The sequence below is a fragment of the Oncorhynchus masou genome, chromosome 16 (assembly GCF_036934945.1).
Source record: "Oncorhynchus masou masou isolate Uvic2021 chromosome 16, UVic_Omas_1.1, whole genome shotgun sequence".
Lineage (NCBI taxonomy): Eukaryota > Metazoa > Chordata > Actinopteri > Salmoniformes > Salmonidae > Oncorhynchus > Oncorhynchus masou.
The window spans coordinates 12925157-12945413 of NC_088227.1; the positions used below are offsets into that span (position 1 = coordinate 12925157).

At 41.8% G+C, this 20257-nt stretch overlaps 1 protein-coding gene and 1 long non-coding RNA gene across 2 annotated transcripts; both read left to right on the plus strand.

Moving 5' to 3' along the window:
- The first annotated feature begins 569 nt into the window (after positions 1-569).
- On the plus strand, positions 570-1961 carry LOC135557174 (uncharacterized). The gene is made up of 3 exons (XR_010458187.1): positions 570-1251; positions 1533-1644; positions 1739-1961. It is a non-coding gene; the product is annotated as an uncharacterized LOC135557174 (long non-coding RNA).
- Positions 1962-3337: 1376 nt separating this feature from the next.
- On the plus strand, positions 3338-16072 carry LOC135557488 (zinc finger protein 660-like). The gene is made up of 2 exons (XM_064990775.1): positions 3338-3992; positions 13471-16072. The coding sequence occupies exons 1-2, from the start codon at positions 3587-3589 to the stop codon at positions 14379-14381; spliced, it is 1317 nt and encodes a 438-aa protein (XP_064846847.1). The 5' UTR covers positions 3338-3586; the 3' UTR covers positions 14382-16072.
- The last annotated feature ends 4185 nt before the right edge of the window (positions 16073-20257 follow it).

The window sequence follows — 20257 nt, forward strand, 5'->3', positions numbered from 1 at the left end:
TCAATATGAATCCGATTAAATGTGATAGGGTGAAGGCCCCAGTGCAGCAGCAACAGCACATGATGGAGACGATGATGAGGAGGAGACCATCTCTGGATTCCAGAAGGCATGAGGTATCATGTTAAGACTGTGAAAGTACTATTTACTCTAAAATGGTGAGGAGTCCTCATCAAAATCAAAAAATCTAATTTATTTTACAGGACCCAGATGCTATACAGTGGGAAAACCAGCCTGGCAACATAGTGCGTATTAATAAAAGGACACCACATCCTGCCAAATTCCAGCTGCGCTAATTGTATTGTGTTCACAGAGCTCACAAGCTATCAGAAAGTTGTATGGCAACCACCTCCGGCGCCAAATAGAACTGGCAGACATAGACATTCAGTACAAGAAGAAAAAGATGGAAAATCTTGCACTGGAGTCCGAAATAAAAAAGAGGACAATTAGGAAACTGGACCTTGAAATAAAAAAACTTGAGAGGGAGGTGAGATATGCCTTCAATGTACACTGTATGCTAACTGTAACACAAATGTATTAATCATTATTTTTCTTTCCTCCCCCATCTCCAAGAAGATGACACAGCTCAAAATAAAAATTAGGTATATTCTCGTAAAGTCAAGTGAGCCATGACATATGAGCTCTTATTGTGAGCACACAGGACGGTGGCATCTTTCTAAGGTTTTTTTATTTTCCCAGCAATCAGTACAACCAAGTCATCGTTATAAGGCATCGCCCTCTTTTGCCCACCCCCCCAGCACCAGGTGTGGCCACTAGCCTATATGAAGGCCCAAAATTGTGTGTTCCTTTCTGCTCTGACAATGGCATGCCCATTCGTGCGAGATGTGGTGGATGAAGAAGCACTTGTGCTGAGGAGAGCCTTCAGGCGAGAAAGGGTCTTCAGGGACCGGTTGGACCCACTGGCCTTCCCTGATGACCATCTATATGAAAGATACAGGTTTTCTGCAGATGGCTTCAGGTATCTATGCAGACTACTGGGTCCCAGGATTAAGCACCGCACTGCACGGAGCCATGCACTGAGTGTGGAGCAAATGGTTTGTGTGGCCTTGCGCTTTTTTGCTAGTGGAGCCTTCCTGTACTCAGTGGGGGATGCAGAACAGCTGAACAAGGCCACAATTTGCCGCACAATAAGGAGTGTGTGTCTGGCTATCAAAGCATTAGCAGATGTCTTCATCTCCTTCCCTGGCCACAGAAGACTCTGTGACATCAAAGAGGAGTTCTATAGGATTGCAGGTAAGAGGATCTACAAATTACAGGACAACTGTTAACACATAGTAGGATACTCATTACTTTGTGTGACCGGTTTCCCCAATGTCATTGGTGCAGTGGACTGCACACACATAAGGATAAAAGCCCCCTCAGGTGCCCATGAGGCCGATTTTGTGAATAGGAAATCCTTTCACAGCATTAATGTTCAGGTGAACATAACTTTTTGATATTGTCCATTGACGAACACTCTGCATTGCCAGTGATGTGCATTGATTGTTGTAATATTCCTCATCTTATGATTTCAGATGGTCTGCAATGCTGACTGTGTGATCAGCAATGTTGTGGCAAAATGGCCTGGCTCAGTCCATGACTCCAGAATCTTTCGGGCCTCTGAAATCTATCAGTGCCTATCACAAGGTAAGCCACACAACCCCTATTTATAACCATCATGGCTGTGTCAAGAATATCACTGTGTTTATGAGGTAGTAATGATGAGATTTTGTGTTGACAGGTGAATTCTCTGGTGTGTTGCTGGGAGACAGGGGGTATGGCTGCCAGCCTTTTCTCCTGACACCTTTCACAGACCCCCAGGAAGCACAGCAGGCCTACAACCATGCCCATGCCAGGACCAGGGCCAGAGTTGAAATGACCTTTGGCCTCCTGAAGGCACGCTTTCACTGCCTTCACAAATTAAGGGTCAGCCCTGTTAGGGCATGTGATATTACTGTGGCTTGGTGCTGTCCTCCACAATGTGGCCTGCCTGAGGAAGGAGAGGGCCCCCAGAGTGCCACCAGCCATGGACTGGGACAATCCGGCAATCTTCCCTGATGACGACAGTGGTCGGCTGCTGAGGGACCAATATGTGTTGAATTATTTTAGTTAGTATGTGTGCTTTCAATTTTGGTTAAATATGTCCTGCGGTGGCAGAGGAATTTGGGTTTTTTTGGGTTCGTTTTTTGACGAATTTGGCCTCTTATGATGTTTGTGCGGTATACTGTGTGTATAATACAAGGCTGCAGGGAGGCTACTGCATCCATTCATTTGTCTGTTCAGTTGATGTGTATGGATTTGTCCTGCATTTATTTTAGTGTGCAGACATGCAGGGTGTGTTATATACAGACCTTTGAATGTGTATGTATCATTTTGTATAATATGCTTGGATTCTGTGCTTTCCATCTTGTAGAGTCACTGACTTCAGTTTCGAAAGGAGCTGATGGTTTACCTGCTTTGTTTTGTCCTTATTCAATAAAGGAACATAATGTTACACATTGTGTTTTTATATTCATATGGAATGTGTATTTGTTTATATGACAGAGTACTAGGGCCACACTGAAGAAAAAGGATAAAGTCATACATTTATGAGGCTGGTTCTTTCTGCAGAAAAGCTACATATTGTTTTTACAGTTTTGATACTTATGACAATGTGATACTTAATATTCTGACACATCAGCATGTCTTTGTTTGAAACCATACTGAAGTACAATTTCACGAAATGCCCCACATCTGTCATTTTAACTGTCCTCCTTTAAAACAACTGGTGACAATATTATGACTTGTGTTTTTTTCCCCTCTGTGGCCCTAATATTCTATCATTTTATATATAGCCTTATAGTCTATGGGGAAACTGTAAATTATCTAATGATAGCAACATCATCTAAAAATCATTTTTTATCCAAAATCATTGAAATTAATGATCACAAACGTTTAAATAATAACAGTGGGTCTAGTTATATGTGATAACAATGTATAGTGAGCAGTGAAATAACTATTGGTTTCCATTTGTGGTGACTGCTGACTGACATTAGGGATGAGATTAAATAGATCCTGGAATTTAGCCTGGTCTGGAGCAGGCTAGCTCCACAGAATAAATCTCCATGGTAATTTATACCATAACATATCCTCCTGCCCCCTATCCATCTTTAGTGCAACCGGATTACGGATCAATTGAGCCAGGATCACCAAGATATCCTGGCTTAATCCCTTATCCTAGTTTTGTGCAACAGGCCCCAGCACCCTGCTGTTTCATAATAATGCGTTTTACTCAACTGCGTTACCCACTCCAGTGGCGGTCTGAGACTTTCATGCGATGCTGCTAGCGTGACGTAAAATCTAGTGGACGGAACGCTTCTTTTAACAGCGTCAACAGTTAGTCAGCCACCTCGGTAGCTTGCTAGCCAAAATAGCCGAACCAATAAAGCTCTTCAGACGCTTTAGTGTATATTAGCCACTGTGTTTTATACCTACTTCTGTCGTCTAGTTAGTTATCCGATTTAATTTCATATTTACCGTTGTTGTTATTATTAGTCAGCCAGCGGGCTGGTTAAGTTAGCATTAGCCTAGCTAACTAACATCCCCGACCATGAGTTCACTAGGCTACTCTCCTGCTGAAGAAGAGCGTGTCTGCTGGACGGAGAAAGAGGGTCTGTGGCTAAACGTTGTCGTGAAAGAGGAGGAAGAGGATGTCAGAATACCAAAACAAGTAGAGGGTGAGGCTGTTACAGTGAAAGAAGAAGAGAAAGACGTCTCAGTGAAAGAAGAAGAAGACGCGTTCAGAGTGAAAGAGGAGGAGGACGTTATAGTAAAAGAAGAGGAGGAAGAAAAAGAGGAGGAGGCTGTTTTTGGAGTGAAAGAGGAGGAGGGGGAGATGACTGTCACATTGGAAGAAGAAGATGAAGAGGAGGAAACTGGATATCTGGGCTCGGATTCCCAAAGGCATGTTAAGGCATCCTATGGTTCTAACGATGAACGGGCCCCTGTTAACACTAGTAAGTACTGTCTTTTTTTTAATGTATTTAATTTATTTCCCCTTTTTTTAACCAGGTCGGCCAGTTGAGAACCAAGTTCTCATTTACAACTGCAATCTGGCCAAGGTAAAGCAAAGCAGTGTGACAAGAACAACAACAGTGTTACACATAAACAAACGTACAGTCAATAACACAATAGAAAAATCTATGTACAGTGTGTGCAAATGTAGAAGAGTAGGGAGGTAAAGGCAATAAATAGGCCATAGAGGCGAAATATTTACAATTTAGCATTAACGCTGGAGTGATAGATGTGCAGATGGTGATGTGCAAGCAGAGATACTGGGGTGCAAGAGGATAAATAACAATATAGGGATGAGGTAGTTGGGTATGCTGTTTACAGGTTGGTTGTGTACAGGTACAGTGATCGGTAAGCTGTTCTGACAGCTGTTGCTTAAAGTTAGAGAGGGAGATATAAGCCTCCAGCTTCAGTGATTTTTGCAATTCTTTCCAGTCATTGGCAACAGAGAACTGGAAGGAAAGACGGCCAAAGGAAGTGTTGGCTTTGGGGATGACCAGTGAAATATATCTGCTGGAGCACATGCTACGGGTGGGTGTTGCTATGGTGACCAGAGAGCTGAGATAATGCAGGGCTTTACCGAGCAACGACGTATAGATGACCTGGAGCCCGTGGGTTTTGCGATGAATTTGTAGTGAGGGCCAGCCAACGAGAGCATACAGGTCGCAGTGATGAGTAGTATATGGGGCTTTGGTGACAAAACAGATGGCACTGTGATAGACTGCATCCAGTTTGCTGAGTAGAGTGTTGGAGGCTATTTTGTAAATTTCATCGCCAAAGTCAAGGATCGGTAGGATAGTCAGTTTTACGAGGGTATGTTTGGCAGCATGAGTGAAGGATGCTTTGTTGTGAAATAGTAAGCCGATTCTAGATTTAATTTTGGATTGGGGATGCTTAATGTGAGTCTGGAAGGAGAGTTTATTTGTAGTTATCAGAACCGTCCAGAGTAGTGATGCTGGACGGGCAACAATCAGTTGAAGAGCATGCATTTAGTTTTACTAGCATTTCAAAGCAGTTGGAGTCCACGGACGGAGTGTTGCATGGCATTGAAGCTCGTTTGGAGGTTTGTTAACACAGTGGCCAAAGAAGGTCCAGAAGTATACAGAATGGTGTCGTCTGCATAGAGGTGGATCAGAGAATCACCAGCAGCAAGAGCGACATCATTGATATATACAGAGAAAAGATTCAGCCTGAGAATTAAACCCTGTGGCACTCACATAGAGACTGCCAGAGGACCGGACAACAGGCCCTCCGATTTGACACACGGAGCTCTATCTGAGAAGTAGTTGGTGAACCAGGCGAGTCAGTCATTTGAGAAACCAAGGCTATTGAGTCTGCCGATAAGAATGTGGTGATTGACAGAGTCGAAAGACTTGGCCAGGTCGATGAAGATGGCTGCACAGTACTGTATTTTATCGATGGTGGTTATGATATCGTTTAGGACCTTGAGCGTGGCTGAGGTGCACTCATGACCAGCTCGGAAACCAGATTGCATAGTGGAGAAGGTGTGGTGGGATTAGAAATAGTTGGTGATCTGTTTGTTAACTTGGCTTTCGAAGACTTTAGAAAGGCAGGGCAGGAGGGATATAGGTCTGTAGCAGTTTGGGTCTAGAGTAGAGGTCGACCGATTTATGATTTATTTAAAAATAAATGTACATATACACTGTTCAAAAAATAAAGGGAACACTAAAATAACACATCCTTGATCTGATGGAATGAAATATTCTTATTAAATACTTTTTTCTTTACATAGTTGAATGTGCTGACAACAAAATCACACAAAAATTATCAATGGAAATCAAATGTATCAACCCATGGAGGTCTGGATATGGAGTCACACTCAAAATTCAAGTGGAAAACCACACTTTGATGTAATGTCCTTAAAATAAGTCAAAATGAGGCTCAGTAGTGTGTGGCCTCCACGTGCCTGTATGACCTCCCTACAACGCCTGGGCATGCTCCTGATGAGGTGGCAGATGGTCTCCTGAGGGATCTCCTCCCAGACCTGGACTAAAGCATCCGCCAACTCCTGGACAGTCTGTGGTGCAACGTGGTGGATGGAGCAAGACATGATGTCCCAGATGTGCTCAATTGGATTCAGGTCTGGGGAATGGGCGGGCCAGTCCATAGCATCAATGCCTTCCTCTTGCAGGAACTGCTGACACACTCCAGCCACATTAGGTCTGGCATTGTCTTGCATTAGGAGGAACCCAGGGCCAACCGCACCAGCATTTGGTCTCACAAGGGGTCTGAGGATCTCATCTCGGTACCTAATGGCAGTCAGGCTACCTCTGGCGAGCACATGGAGGGCTGTGCCACCCCCCAAAGAAATGCCACCCCACACCATGACTGACCCACCGCCAAACTGGTCATGCTGGAGGATGTTGCAGGCAGCAGAACGTTCTCCACGGTGTCTCCAGACTCTGTCATGTCTGTCACATGTGCTCAGTGTGAACCTGCTTTCATCTGTGAAGAGAACGTGGCGCCAGTGGCGAATTTGCCAATCTTGGTGTTCTCTGGCAAATGTCAAAAGTCCTGCACGGTGTTGGGCTGTAAGCACAACCCCCACCTGTGGACGTCAGACCCTCATACCACCCTCATGGAGTCTGTTTCTGACCATTTGAGCAGACACATGCACATTTGTGGCCTGCTGGAGGTAATTTTGCAGGGCTCGGGCAGTGCTCCTCCTGCTCCTCCTTTCACAAAGGCAGAGGTTGCGGTCCTGCTGCTGGGTTGTTGCCCTCCTACAGCCTCCTACACGTCTCCTGATGTACTGGCCTGTCTCCTGGTAGCGCCTCCATGCTCTGGACACTACGCTGACAGACACAGCAAACCTTCTTGCCACAGCTCGCATTGATGAGCTGCACTACCTGAGCCACTTGTGTGGGTTGTAGACTCAGTCTCATGCTACCACTAGAGTGAAAGCACAGCCAGCATTCAAAAGGGACCAAAACATCTGCCAGGAAGCATAGGAACTGAGAAGTGGTCTGTGGTCAACACCTGCAGAACCACTCCTTTTATTAGGGGTGTCTTGCTAATTGCCTATAATTTCCACCTGTTGTCTATTCCATTTGCACAACAGCATGTGAAATGTGACAGTTTGATTTCACAGAAGTGTGATTGACTTGGAGTTACATTGTGTTGTTTAAGTGTTCCCTTTATTTTTTTGAGCAGTGTATCATACAGAATATACACACATTTTTGTAATAATGACAATTACAACAATACTCAATGAACACTTTTATTTTAACTTAATATAATACATAAATACACACAAATACTCTCAACTGTTTGAATAAAAATAGAGTTTAAGTTACCTGTGATGAATGTTGAAAACAAAAACTGTAATTCCTATATGCAGGAAATCCTATTTTTAATAATGGGCATGGTAAGAATTGACGACCAAAGTGCGAGTCATAATTCCCATAACACCTTCTAGCAAAATCTGAAAAGCGGTTCCTTCATTTATTCCATAGGATATTTTTAGATTCACTTAAAATAAGGTCTGTGTTTCGTGTAGGCTTACACCACCGTGCCAATTGTATAACTGTGTTGATATACATAGGACAAGGTAACTCTGATCAATATTGGCTAAATATAAGCAAATATTTTTTTTTTGTAGAGTGGATTTATGAAAAGATGTTGACAAAACGTTACCTTATCCTAGTGAGATTTACACGGGTATCAAAACGCCGAGGCGGTTTAAGCCTGCACGAAACACAGACCTTATTTGAAGCAGATCAAGACATTCTCAATGGAAGACATGAACGGTAAAATAACAAAGGAACCCCTTTCAAGTTCAGCCGCAAGTTACTACAGGAATTATAATGCGTCGACTATTTCTCTCTAAACCATATACCTGTGACTAATCCGGAAACTATCACCTCGAAAATAAAAAGTTTATTCCGTTAAGTATTTTATCTAATGGGTGGCATCCATGAGTCTAAATATTCCTATTACATTGCACAACCTTCAATGTTATGTCATAATTACGTATAATTCTAGCAAATTAGTTCGCAAAGAGCCAGGCGGCCCAAACTGTTGCATATACCCTGACTCCTTGTGCAATGAACGCAAGAGAAATGACACAATTTCACCTGGTTATTATTGCCTCTTAATCTTGATTTTTTTTTAGCTAAATATGCAGGTTTAAAAATATATACTTTGTATTGATTTTAAGAAAGGCATTGATGTTTATGGTTAAGTACACATTGGAGCAATGACAGTCATTGATTGTTTTTTATAAGATAAGTTTAATGCTAGCTAGCAACTTACCTTAGCTTACTGCATTTGCGTAACAGGCAGGCTCCTCGTGGAGTGCAATGTTATCAGGTGTGAGAGCATTGGACTAGTTAACTGCAAGATTGGATCCCCCAAGCTGAAAAGGTTAAAAATCTGTCGTTCTGCCTCGTTCTTAGGCCGTCATTGAAAATAAGAATGTGTTCTTAACTGACTTGCCTAGTCAGATAAAGATTAAATAAATGTGTAAAAAAATAAATAAATCAGCAAATCGGCGCCCAAAAATACCGATTTCCGATTGTTATGAAAACTTGAAATTGGCCCTGATTTAATCGGTCGACCTCTAGTCTAGAGTGTCTACCCCTTTGAAGAGGGGGGTGACCCTGGCAGCCTTCCAATCTTTGGGGATCTCAGACGATACGAAAGAGGGGTTGAACAGGCTCGTAACAGGGGTTGAAACGATTTCAGAGTATCATTTTAGAAAGAGAGGGTCAAGATTGTCTTGCCCAGCTGATTTGTAGGGATCCAAATTTTGCCGCTCTTTCAGCTGTCTGGATTTGGGTGAAGGAGAAGCGGGGGGGGGGGGCTTGGGCAAGTTGCTGCAGGGGGTGCTGAGCTGTTGGCCGGGGTAGGGGTAGCCAGGTGGAAAGCATGGCCAGCCGTAGAAAAATGCTTATTGAAATGATCGATTATCGTAGATTTATCAGTGGTGATGGTGTTTCCTAGCCTCAGTGCAGTGGGCAGCTGGGAGGAGGTGCTCTTATTCTCCATGGACTTTACAGTGTCCCAAAACTTTTAACATTTCTGTTTGAAAAAGCTTTCCTAACTGACTGAGTATATTGGTTAATGAAACGTTGCATATCGCGGGAGCTATTCGATGCTAGTGCAGAACGCCACAGGATGTTTTTTTGCTGGTCAAGGGCAGTCAAGTCTGGGGTGAACCAAGGTCTATATCTGTTATTAGTTCTACATTTTTTGGGGCATGCTTATTTAAGATGGTGAGGAAAGCACTTTTTTGAAGAGCATCCAGGTATCCTCTACTGGTGGAATGAGGTCAATGTCCTTCCAGGATACCCGGGCCAGATCAATTAGAAAGGACAGCTCGCTGAAATGTTTTAGGGAGCGTTTGACAGTGACGAGGGGTGGTCGTTTAACATCGGACCCATCACACATGCAGGCAATGAGTCAGTGATAGCTGAGATCCTGGTTGAAGACAGCAAAGGTGTATTTAGAGGGCAAGTTTGTCAGGATGATATCTAAGAGGGTGCCCATGGTTACAGATTTAGGGTTGTACCTGATAATTTTTGTGAGATTGAAGGCATCTAGTTTAGATTTTAGGATGGTGGGGGTGTTAAGCATATCTCAGTTTAGGTCACCTAACAGTACTAACTCTGAAGATAGATGGGGGGCAATCAATTCTCATATGGTTTCCAGGCACAGATGGGGGCTGAAGGGGGTCAATAACAAGCGGCAACGGTGAGAGACTTGTTTCTGGACAGGTGGATTTTTAAAAGTAGAAACTCGAATTGTTTGGGCACAGACCTGGATAGTATGACAGAACTCTGCAGGCTCTCTCTGCAGTAGATTGCAACTCCGCCCCCTTTGGCAGTTCTATCTTGTCGGAAGATGTTGGGAATGGAAATTTCAGGAATTTTGGTGGCCTTCCTAAGCAATGATTCAGACACGGCTAGGACATCAGGGTTGGTGGAGTGTGCTAAAGCAGTGAATAAAACAAACTTAGGGAGGAGACTTAAAAACAGAGGAGTCTTAAAAACAGAGGCACAAACTGCAGTTTTTGAACTAATGTTTGGTGTTAAAGGGGAAATATTCAATAGTTACATTTACATTTAGACTTTTTAAATTTGTTTATTTGTAGCCATCGATTCTTGAAGAACATAAAACATGCCTCATGAGCTTAGTTCGCCTAGTTTTCACTCCTATGTTTAGAAACAATGTAAACCAACACAGTAGCCTCAACATGGTTAAAACTATAATGTTGATATCATGGATGGTCATCCATAGGTCTGTCTATGAATTTGAGAGTAGTTACATTTCTCCAGCCCCATTATCATCTTATGACCAAAACAGTGGTGGAATGTCATCTTTGTTATTGTTTCAACTGCAGATTTTACTGGGGAACTGTACCGTTCTCAAATTCATAGAGAAAGCTATTGTAGCAACCGTAACCCAAAACCTAGCGACCTCGTCAAGAAGTTCAGACATCTTGGCGAAACAGTCATAAGGTGTTGGCTTGACAGTCGCTGGACCCAGGTTTGAGTTCAGCTCAGGGCTACCCCATGAATTCACTACACTGAATACAAGGACTGGTCATCCATAAGGTCAAAATCATAGTTTTAACCAGGTTTCGAGGCTATACAGTGGAGTTATGCAATGTTTTGGTTATGTTTTGGTTTCTGATGGTGTAATACAGTTGAAATATTTGAACCATTTATAAGTTACACTACTGTTCAAAAGTTTGGGATCACTTAGAAATGCCCTTGTTTTTTAAAGAAAAGCTCACAAGTCCTCAACTGATAGCTTCATTAAATAGTACCCGCAAAACACCAGTCTCAATGTTAATAGTGACGAGGTGACTCCGAGATGCTGCAAAGAAAAAAACATATCTCAGACTGGCCAATAAAATAAAAGATTAAGATGGGCAAAACAACACAGACACTGGACAGAGATATGTATTTTTCTTTGCAACTCTGCTTGTAGTCACAGAGTTGTACGAGATCTTCAGTTTCTTGGCAATTTCTCCCATGGAAGAGCCTTAATTTCGCAGAACAAGAATAGACTGACGAGTTTCAGAAGAAAATTCTTTATTTCTGGCCATTTTGAGCCTGAAATCAAACCCACAAATGCTGACGCTCCAGATACTCAACTAGTCTAAAGAAGGCTAGTTTAATTGCTTCTTTAATCAGAACAGCAGTTTTCAGCTGTGCTAACATAATTGCAAAAGGATTTTCTAATGATCAATTAGTCTTTTAAAATTATAAACTTGGATTAGCTAACACAACGTGCCATTGGAACACGGGAGTGATGGTTACTGATAATGGGCCTCTGTACACCTATGTAGATATTACATTTTTTTTAAACAGCAGTTTCCAGCTACAATAGTCATTTACAACATTAACAATGTCTACACTGTATTTCTGACCAAGTTGATGTTATTTTATTGGACAAAAACAAGTACATTTCTTAGTGACTCCAACGTTTTGAGTGTATATTCTTCAAGAATCAATGGGTATATAGTAAATGGGTCTTTCTATAACTGCCAGTGTAGATTTCCTGTGGGGGTCAAATTATTACAGCTGTTGACAAGTCGTTGTATTCAAAGACCTCAATGTCTTGCCAGGAGGGTGCAAGGTGCTGTGTTGTTGTCTGCTGCCAGGACTTGTGTGACAGCCTTTTCCTGCTCCAGGACTGTTTCCATCATCTGCAGTGGAGATCCCCACCTTATCAGGGATTCTGTGATGAGCTTGTTGAGGGGCAGGCTCAGTTTATCCTGTGGACTTGTCAGGGCCTTCTGCTTCTTCCAACTATAGGAAAATGTGCTGACCACTTCCTTGCATTTAATCCATCTATAGATTTACATACTACTGTTGTGATTAAGAGAGCTATAGAAAACAGGATAATTTATATAGTAGGATATTTATTATTGAAAGAGAGAATACATTGAAACCAGAGGCTAATGTATTAATTATAAATAAAGGCAATGTAATGTTTGGATGTTGCACACATTTTCATATTACAAATATGATGGATTTGTGATATATTCTGCTTAACGCATAAGAAGGATCAGGCAGTGTAGTCAGCTATAACTTTAAACAGGGGAGATAAAGAATACACTAGTTATTCTGCAATTTAAGTTATGCTGTTTTTAAGTGAGGTTATTTTTCTACCTGCTCTGTGTTTTGGACGTTTAAACTTACCAATAGCAATGTGTAGCCTGTGTCTTGTCCATTTGTTCAGCTCCAATGCTGTGACCGTGTTCCATCTACTGTCTTGTCCATTTGTTCAGCACCAATGCTTTGACCGTGTTCCATCCACAGTTGGTAATCATACATACTTGACGCGACTCTTTCAAGCCCCAGGATGAAAGTGCCTACCTCAGCCCAGCTGAAATTATTTATCCGATGTGTTCATCTGGGAAATAAGAGGGCTGAAGTTGTTTGCTTTGCAGCTTCCAGTTGTCGTCAATGTAATGAATTATGGGGCTAATGTATGGCTCTGTGGTCCAGCTTGACCGTAAGTCGGCAGTGGTAGAGAAGAATGAAGCGTTACGGATTTCCTTGGCATCTCTGTCCCGACATTCTGTGTAGAGTTCTGGCAGACATGTTTTCCTGAAGTATTTACGGCTCGGAATCTCGTATCTTAGGTCTAAAGTTCGAATCAACTTTCTGAAACCGTCTTTCTTCAAATAGAATTGGTTCCATCTCTTTTGCTATGTGATACGTAATTGAACTCGTTATCTCAATCCACTTCTTGGTCATCTTGTCAAAACTCCCTAGAAAGGCCAAAACCTAGGAAGAAACTTAGAGAGGAACCAGGCTATGAGGGGTGGCCAGTCCTCTTCTGGCTGTGCCGGGTGGAGATTATAACAGAACATGGCCAAGATGTTCAAATGTTCATAAATGACCAGCATGGTCAAATAATAATAATCACAGGCAGAACAGTTGAAACTGGAGCTGCAGCACGGCCAAGTCGACTGGGGACAGCAAGTAGTCATCATGCCAGGTAGTCCCGAGGCATGGTCCTAGGGCTCAGGTCCTCCGAGAGAAAGAAAGAGAGAATTAGAGAGAGCATACTTAAATTCACACAGGACACCGGATAAGACAGGACAAGTACTCCAGGTATAACAAACTAACCCTAGCCCCCTGACACAAACTACTGCAGCATAAATACTGGAGGCTGAGATAGGAGGGGTCAGGAGACACTGTGGCCCCATCCGAAGATACCCCAGGACAGGCCAAACAGGAAGGATATAACCCCACCCGTTTTGCCAAAGCACAGCCCCCACACCACTAGAGGGATATCTTCAACCACCAATTTATCATCCTGAGTTGTCCTGCAAATCACCTTCAATACGTTATTTTACTTTACTTCAGGCATCTCCTTTTACCTCAAACAGTACATTTCTGTTGTTGTGGGACTTTAACCATCTTTCTGACTTTCACACAGGAGAGAGATGTGACTATCGTGGATCCTCTGGGGAGCCTCAACAACATCATGATGCTGACAAGGCAGAGAAGAGTCTCACCAGATCAGAACACCTCAAAAAACACCAGCAGAGACACAGAGGGAAGAAATCTCACTGCTGCTCTGACTGTGGGAAACATTTCAAATTTTCATCAGAACTTAAATTACACCAGAGAACACACACAGGAGAGAAACCTTATAGCTGTACTCAATGTGGGAAGAATTTTACTCAGTCAAGCAGCCTGATAGTGCACCAGAGAACACACACAGGAGAGAAAAGTTATAGCTGTACTCAATGTGGGAAGAGTTTTACTTCATCTGGCTATCTGAAAATACACCAGAGAGCACACACAGGAGAGAAACCATTTAGCTGTACTCAATGTGGGAAGAGTTTTACGACATCTGGCTATCTGAAGATACATCTGAGAGCACACACAGGGGAGAAACGCTATAGTTGTAATCAATGTGGGAAGTGTTTTACTCAGTCAAAGGGCCTGGTAGTACATCGGAGAACACACACAGGAGAGAAACGTTATAGCTGTGCTCAATGTGGGAGGAATTTTACTCAGTCAGGCAACCTGAAATCACACCAGAGAACACACACTGGAGAGAAACCTTTTAGCTGTGATCAATGTGGGAAAAGTTTTATCATATCTGGCGATCTGAAGATACATCAGAGAACCCACACAGGAGAGAAACCTTATAGCTGTAATCAATGTGGGAAGAGTTTTGCTACAACTCGCTATCTGAAGATACACCAGAGAACACACACGGGAGAGAAACCGTATAGCTGTAATCAATGTGGGAAGAGTTTTGCTGCGTCTAGCTATCTGAAGATACACCAGAGAACACACACACAGGAGAGAAACCATGTATCTGTACTCAATGTTTGAAGAGTTTTACTCAAACAGCCTGATAGCGCACCAGAGAAGACACACAGAAGAGAAATCCCATAGCTGTACTCAATGTGGGAAGAGTTATACTCAGTCAAGCAGAGTGAAAGTGCACCAGAGAACACACACAGCAGAGAAAAAAACGTATAGATGCGGTCAATGTGACAAGATACTCTGATTAAAGATCTCTGATCAAACATCAGAAAATGTATACATGAAGGAGTTGTTTCATGAATCAGTGAAATAATGTCACAATGTAGAATGTTTTAACATTGTAGAATAAGTATTTTAATGATGTCACAATGTAGACCAGGCTCTGAATTGAAAGAGTACTATTAATGAGATTTAACAAAAAAGAGCTGTATCACTTACCGTGTTGTCGACCTATTTTAATCAAAATGTATCTGGCTGTTTTTTACAAATTGTCCTCTAACCAGGGATGGACACATTATTCCCAGATTCCGTGTGGTTTTTGAGCTGTTAGTTTTAACAGGACTCGGCACAACTGATTTCAACAGGATATCGATGAGTGATGACAAATAAGTGTTGTTTCTCTTTGTTTAGCGACCCCTACAGTCAAATGCATCACTCCAAAATGTATCTGACTGTCTTCTGCAGGTTGTCTTCTAACCAGTGAGGTAAAAGATATCTCCATTTCCATGTGTTTTTTTGTTTTGTTGTGTTAGTTTCAAGAGCAGGTTCAACCTGATTTCCCCCCAAATCGATATGCGTTGCCATGGAGCTTAATTTATTTTCACTGCACATTTTTCCCTATTGGAGATGAGTTTTGTTTGAGCTCGTTCCAAGGGAAAGAGAGTTCTAGAAGCTAGTGAGTTTTAAGGACGAGAGTTCCAGAAGCTAATGACTTTTAGGATTCTATAGAAATTATACGATTGTATATTATTATTTAGAAATACATGTTTTTAATTGTTCCCAGCCAGTAGACACCATGTTTATATTGTAGAAGGCGAAGCATTTTAGTTGATTATATTGTGAAATAGAAGTTGTTTTCTGTTTGTGGTGAGCAAACTTGTCCATCAAAAATATAGGATATATTTGTTGTCTTAAAGGGGAAGATTTTACAGGCTTTGGTTTTTCCATTTATGTTTTGAGGTTGGACTTCGAGAACTCTCTTCTTCCTAAACGTATAGCTCGTTAGCACGTAGGACGCACTGATTGGTGTCACCTAGTTAGTCAGTATGTGTTACACCTGTGCTGGCTTGTCCATCTCGTTAGTGGGAAGGTGTTTCACCTGAGCTGGTCCAGGTTCTATTTAAGAGTGTCTGGCCCAGTGCTCCAGTTGTCTTGATAGATATGGAGAGTCAACACCTTTAGTTGCTCCACCTTTTTGGTGTGTTTTTTTTTTGCCTCTTCTTGGGCAGATTTAGTGGGTCTCGTGGTGGGTGTCTTTTATGTCCCAGTTGTTGTTACTAGTCAATTTTCAGTGGACACCCCCATAGTGTCTTTGAGTCACTCCTAAAAAACAAGCTTATATTTTGGGTTGGATGTTGCATCCAATTAATATTTTAATCAATGGACTTTCCTTAGAATGTTCATTAGTTGTTAGTCTTCTGTTTGTTGTGTACTAAATACTTCTGTTTATGTTCTTTATTTTTTCCCTGTGAAGCTATTGTGTTGCATCCATGTCTGAAATGTGCTGTATTAATAAAGCTTGATTTTATTTCAACAAATGAACCCAATGACTGGCCAATCAACAGACTCTTGGTCCCTCTTAGTATGGAAAAACAAAAGTATCAATCCCACTTTTCCAGCCTGCTGAAGGTGTGGTGGAGTGGTAAACACCACCCCCGGCTCTACCAGGGGCTTGAGGTGGTCTCCCACAGCTCTGCTTATGTCATGTTCTGTGGCCTTGCTGTTCCATTTTTTGACTGCCCCTGCAACACAGAAACACATTTAGTCATATTATATAAAACACTCAAAGTAATGGATATAGAGCATCTATGACCTCAGTTACACCTGGCACCTAAATGTGACTTCTGTCATCTGATCACTCCAAGCTGCATTAGGTCTGGATGCACAAAAGTCACAATGTGCTGCATTAGGTTTAGATCTGCCAGGATGGGCATTGTGTTCGGAATTTGAGTCTGGCCACCGAATATGCATCAGCAATGTAAAGAGATGGGGAGAATGAGTGGGGAAAAGTACATTCGACACAAATAACCTTCATAATATCAAATAAGTGCGTGTGCCTGAGGGAAAATTAACTTTCATACAGCCAAAAGGGGTGAGAAATTACACCAAATCAGTGGACAATTTGCACTAATGTAAATAAACATAGATGATGGAACATATTCCCTTTTTGCTGACGTGATCAACCGCTAAGGGGACATAAATATTTACCATCTAAACCATGTGTGACCTCTCACCTCTCTGGCTGTAGAAGTGTTCTTCCTCAACAGCTCTCTGACTGAGCTCCACCCTCACTGGGTCTTCAGAGGAGAGGAAGGCTGAGGAGGGATGGAAGGATGAATGGATCAGCCAGTCAATAAAGTGCAGAGCTGCTGTCTGACAGAATGACTATTTTATTAGTTCATTAAAGTAAATAAGGCTTTATGACTGCTGAATGCCAACTATTAATCACTTAGATCATGTATTTTCAGGAAAAGATACATCCTTGGGACGTCACTAGCACATTGAAGTTGACATTTTAAATGGTTAAGGTAGGGGTTAAGGTTAGGGTTTAGGGTAGAGATGTCCCAAGGATCCCAGATAGCATTGACCATTGTGCATTCTTCTGTCTCTTTTACATAGCAGGTGTAAAAGAAACACAGACAGACAAGTAGGCACGCAATGGATTATGGTCATTGTAGTTAATTATGTTTTATGCGCGAAACTATGTAGAATATTGGCCTGTTGCTCGCCCCAATTCGGGGAACAATTGATCTACTTCAGAGGAACTGTGTCTAGAGTGATTTCCTGTTGTTTTGACACCTCACTGGAAAACTAGAATAACTATCTGTTGCTACAAAATGAGAGAAGACCAATTCACAGTTAGTCTGTGTCTCGTTCTCCACACACGGGCACATACCAAGATCACGTGTTTTCTATATGTTTTCTATAAGATAGTTTGACCATATAAGGCTTCTGAACTCCTTGTGTCATCGAGCTCTCGGCCTTCCACCTCAGAGTGTAGGGCTGACCAGCTACATTATTACAAATCTTATCAAATAAAGGTTGATTGTTTGAAGAAATATAAAAGTCTCTCCTGAATGGTTAGAATTTCCACCACAATGTGCAGTAGGCTTGTTCAATATCAACAACGATAGACCAGACTTTGATTTGATAGACTCGTACAGAATGAATGACTGCCCAGTTCAACGTCAGTTCACCGTCTCACCTCATACTGTATTGGAGCAGCAGCTGACTGCCCAGTACAACATCAGTTCACCGTCTCACCTCATACTGTATTGGAGCAGCAGCTGACTGCTCAGTTCAACGTCAGTTCACAGTCTCACCTCATACTGTATTGGAGCAGCAGCAGCTGACTGCCCAGTTCAACGTCAGTTCACCGTCTCACCTCATACGGTATTGGAGCAGCAGCAGCTGACTGCCTGGTTCAACATCAGTTCACCGTCTCACCTCATACTGTATTGGAGCAGCAGCTGACTGCCCAGTTCAACATCTGTTCACCGCCTCACCTCATACTGTATTGGAGCAGCAGCTGACTTGATCGTTGATGCTAATCAGCATGTTTGAATCTGAGAGTAAATAGAGCCGACTACACTCTAAAATGAAGGGTTCAACTGGAGTTGTTCTCAGATCCCCTAAGAACCGTAGGGTTCTTGGTCAATGAAAAACAGACCCAAAAGGTTCTTCAAAGAACTTGTTAGAAGGTGGGTTCATCGAGGAACCTCTGTTCTTGCTGGACTTCTTCCGGGAACTTCGCAATTACAACTGAAAACGATGGTGACGGTTTGGATGCGACAACAGTTAAAAAGGTTAAGTTGGGTTGATGTTTGGCTCTGAATATGTCTCAAAATAATGTATTATAATAATATAGCATACTAATAATGAATAATGAAGACAATTATGGGTTTCTGTGAATATCTTCCATAACGTTACTACAGTTAATTAATGTAAATATTAGAAAGCCGGGTTTGACCGTCTGCGTTCTATGAGCTACAGTACAGTACCGTTATCTTGCTAGATAACGTTATGTCCTAACTAGGCAGAACTAGGTTTGGATTATTTCCTCAACTATATTATTTACCATATATTGTGTATAGTTTCCATCAAGCCAACATGGCTTTATTATACTCATTAACGTAAGTTTCCAATCTAGAGCAGTTCTCACTTTTGTGAGAATGAACTAGCTAACGTTAACTAACTAACTAACTAAGGATGGTGACCTGTCCAGACGAGATGTTACAACGAACTGAATCGTCAATGGAGGTATTCCACTTTTATAGCCTGCTACAGCATGCAATACTATTAACTCACAAGGGGGCATAACGTTACATGGACAATACTGTCCCATTTTGGAAACGTTACATGTACAATACTATCCCATTTTGGAAATGTTATACATGTACAATACTATCCCATTTTGGAAACGTTACATGGACAATACTATCCCATTTTGGAAACGTTACATGTACAATACTATCCCATTTTGGAAATGTTACATGGACAATACTATCCCATTTTGGAAACGTTACATGTACAATACTGTCCCATTTTGGAAACGTTTTATGTACAATACTATCCCATTTTGGAAATGTTACATGAACAATACTATCCCATTTTCGAAACGTTACATGTACAATACTATCCCATTTTAGAAACGTTACAAGTACAATAAATACTATCCCATTTTCGAAACGTTACATGTACAATACTATCCCATTTTGGAAACGTTACATGTACAATACTATCCCATTTTGGAAATGTTACATGTACAATACTATCCCATTTTGGAAACGTTACATGTACAATACTATCCCATTTTGGAAACGTTACATGTACAATACTATCCCATTTTGGAAGTGTTACATGTACAATACTATCCCATTTTGGAAACGTTACATGTACAATACTATCCCATTTTGGAAACGTTACATGTACAATACTATCCCATTTAGGAAACGTTACATGTACAATACTATCCCATTTTGGAAACGTTACATGTACAATACTATCCCATTTTGGAAACGTTACATGTACAATTACTATCCTATTTTGGAAACTTCACATCTACGCCCCCTTGTGGAGGGAAATTAATAGTCTGTTGACCTAAATGACTAATGATGATAAATACAATCCACCTGTGTGTAATCAAGTCTCCGTATAAATGCACCTGCACTGTGATAGTCTCAGAGGTCCGTTAAAAGCGCAGAGAGCATCATGAAGAACAAGGAACACACCAGGCAGGTCCGAGATACTTTTGTGAAGAAGTTTAAAGCCGGATTTGGATACAAAAAGATTTCCCAAGCTTTAAACATCCCAAGGAGCACTGTGCAAGCTATAATATTGAAATGGAAGGAGTATCAGACCACTGCAAATCTACCAAGACCTGGCCGTCCCTCTAAACTTTCAGCTCATACACGGAGAAGACTGATCAGAGATGCAGCCAAGAGGCCCATGATCACTCTGGATAAACTGCAGAGATCTACAGCTGAGATGGGAGACTCTGTCCATAGGAAAACAATCAGTCGTATATTGCACAAATCTGGCCTTTATGTAAGTGGCAAGAAGAAAGCCATTTCTTAAAGATATCCATAAAAAGTGTTGTTTAAAGTTTGCCACAAGCCACCTGGGAGACACGCCAAACATGTGGAAGAAGGTGCTCTGGTCAGATGAAACCAAAATTGAACTTTTTGGCAACAATGCAAAACCTTATGTTTGGCGTAAAAGCA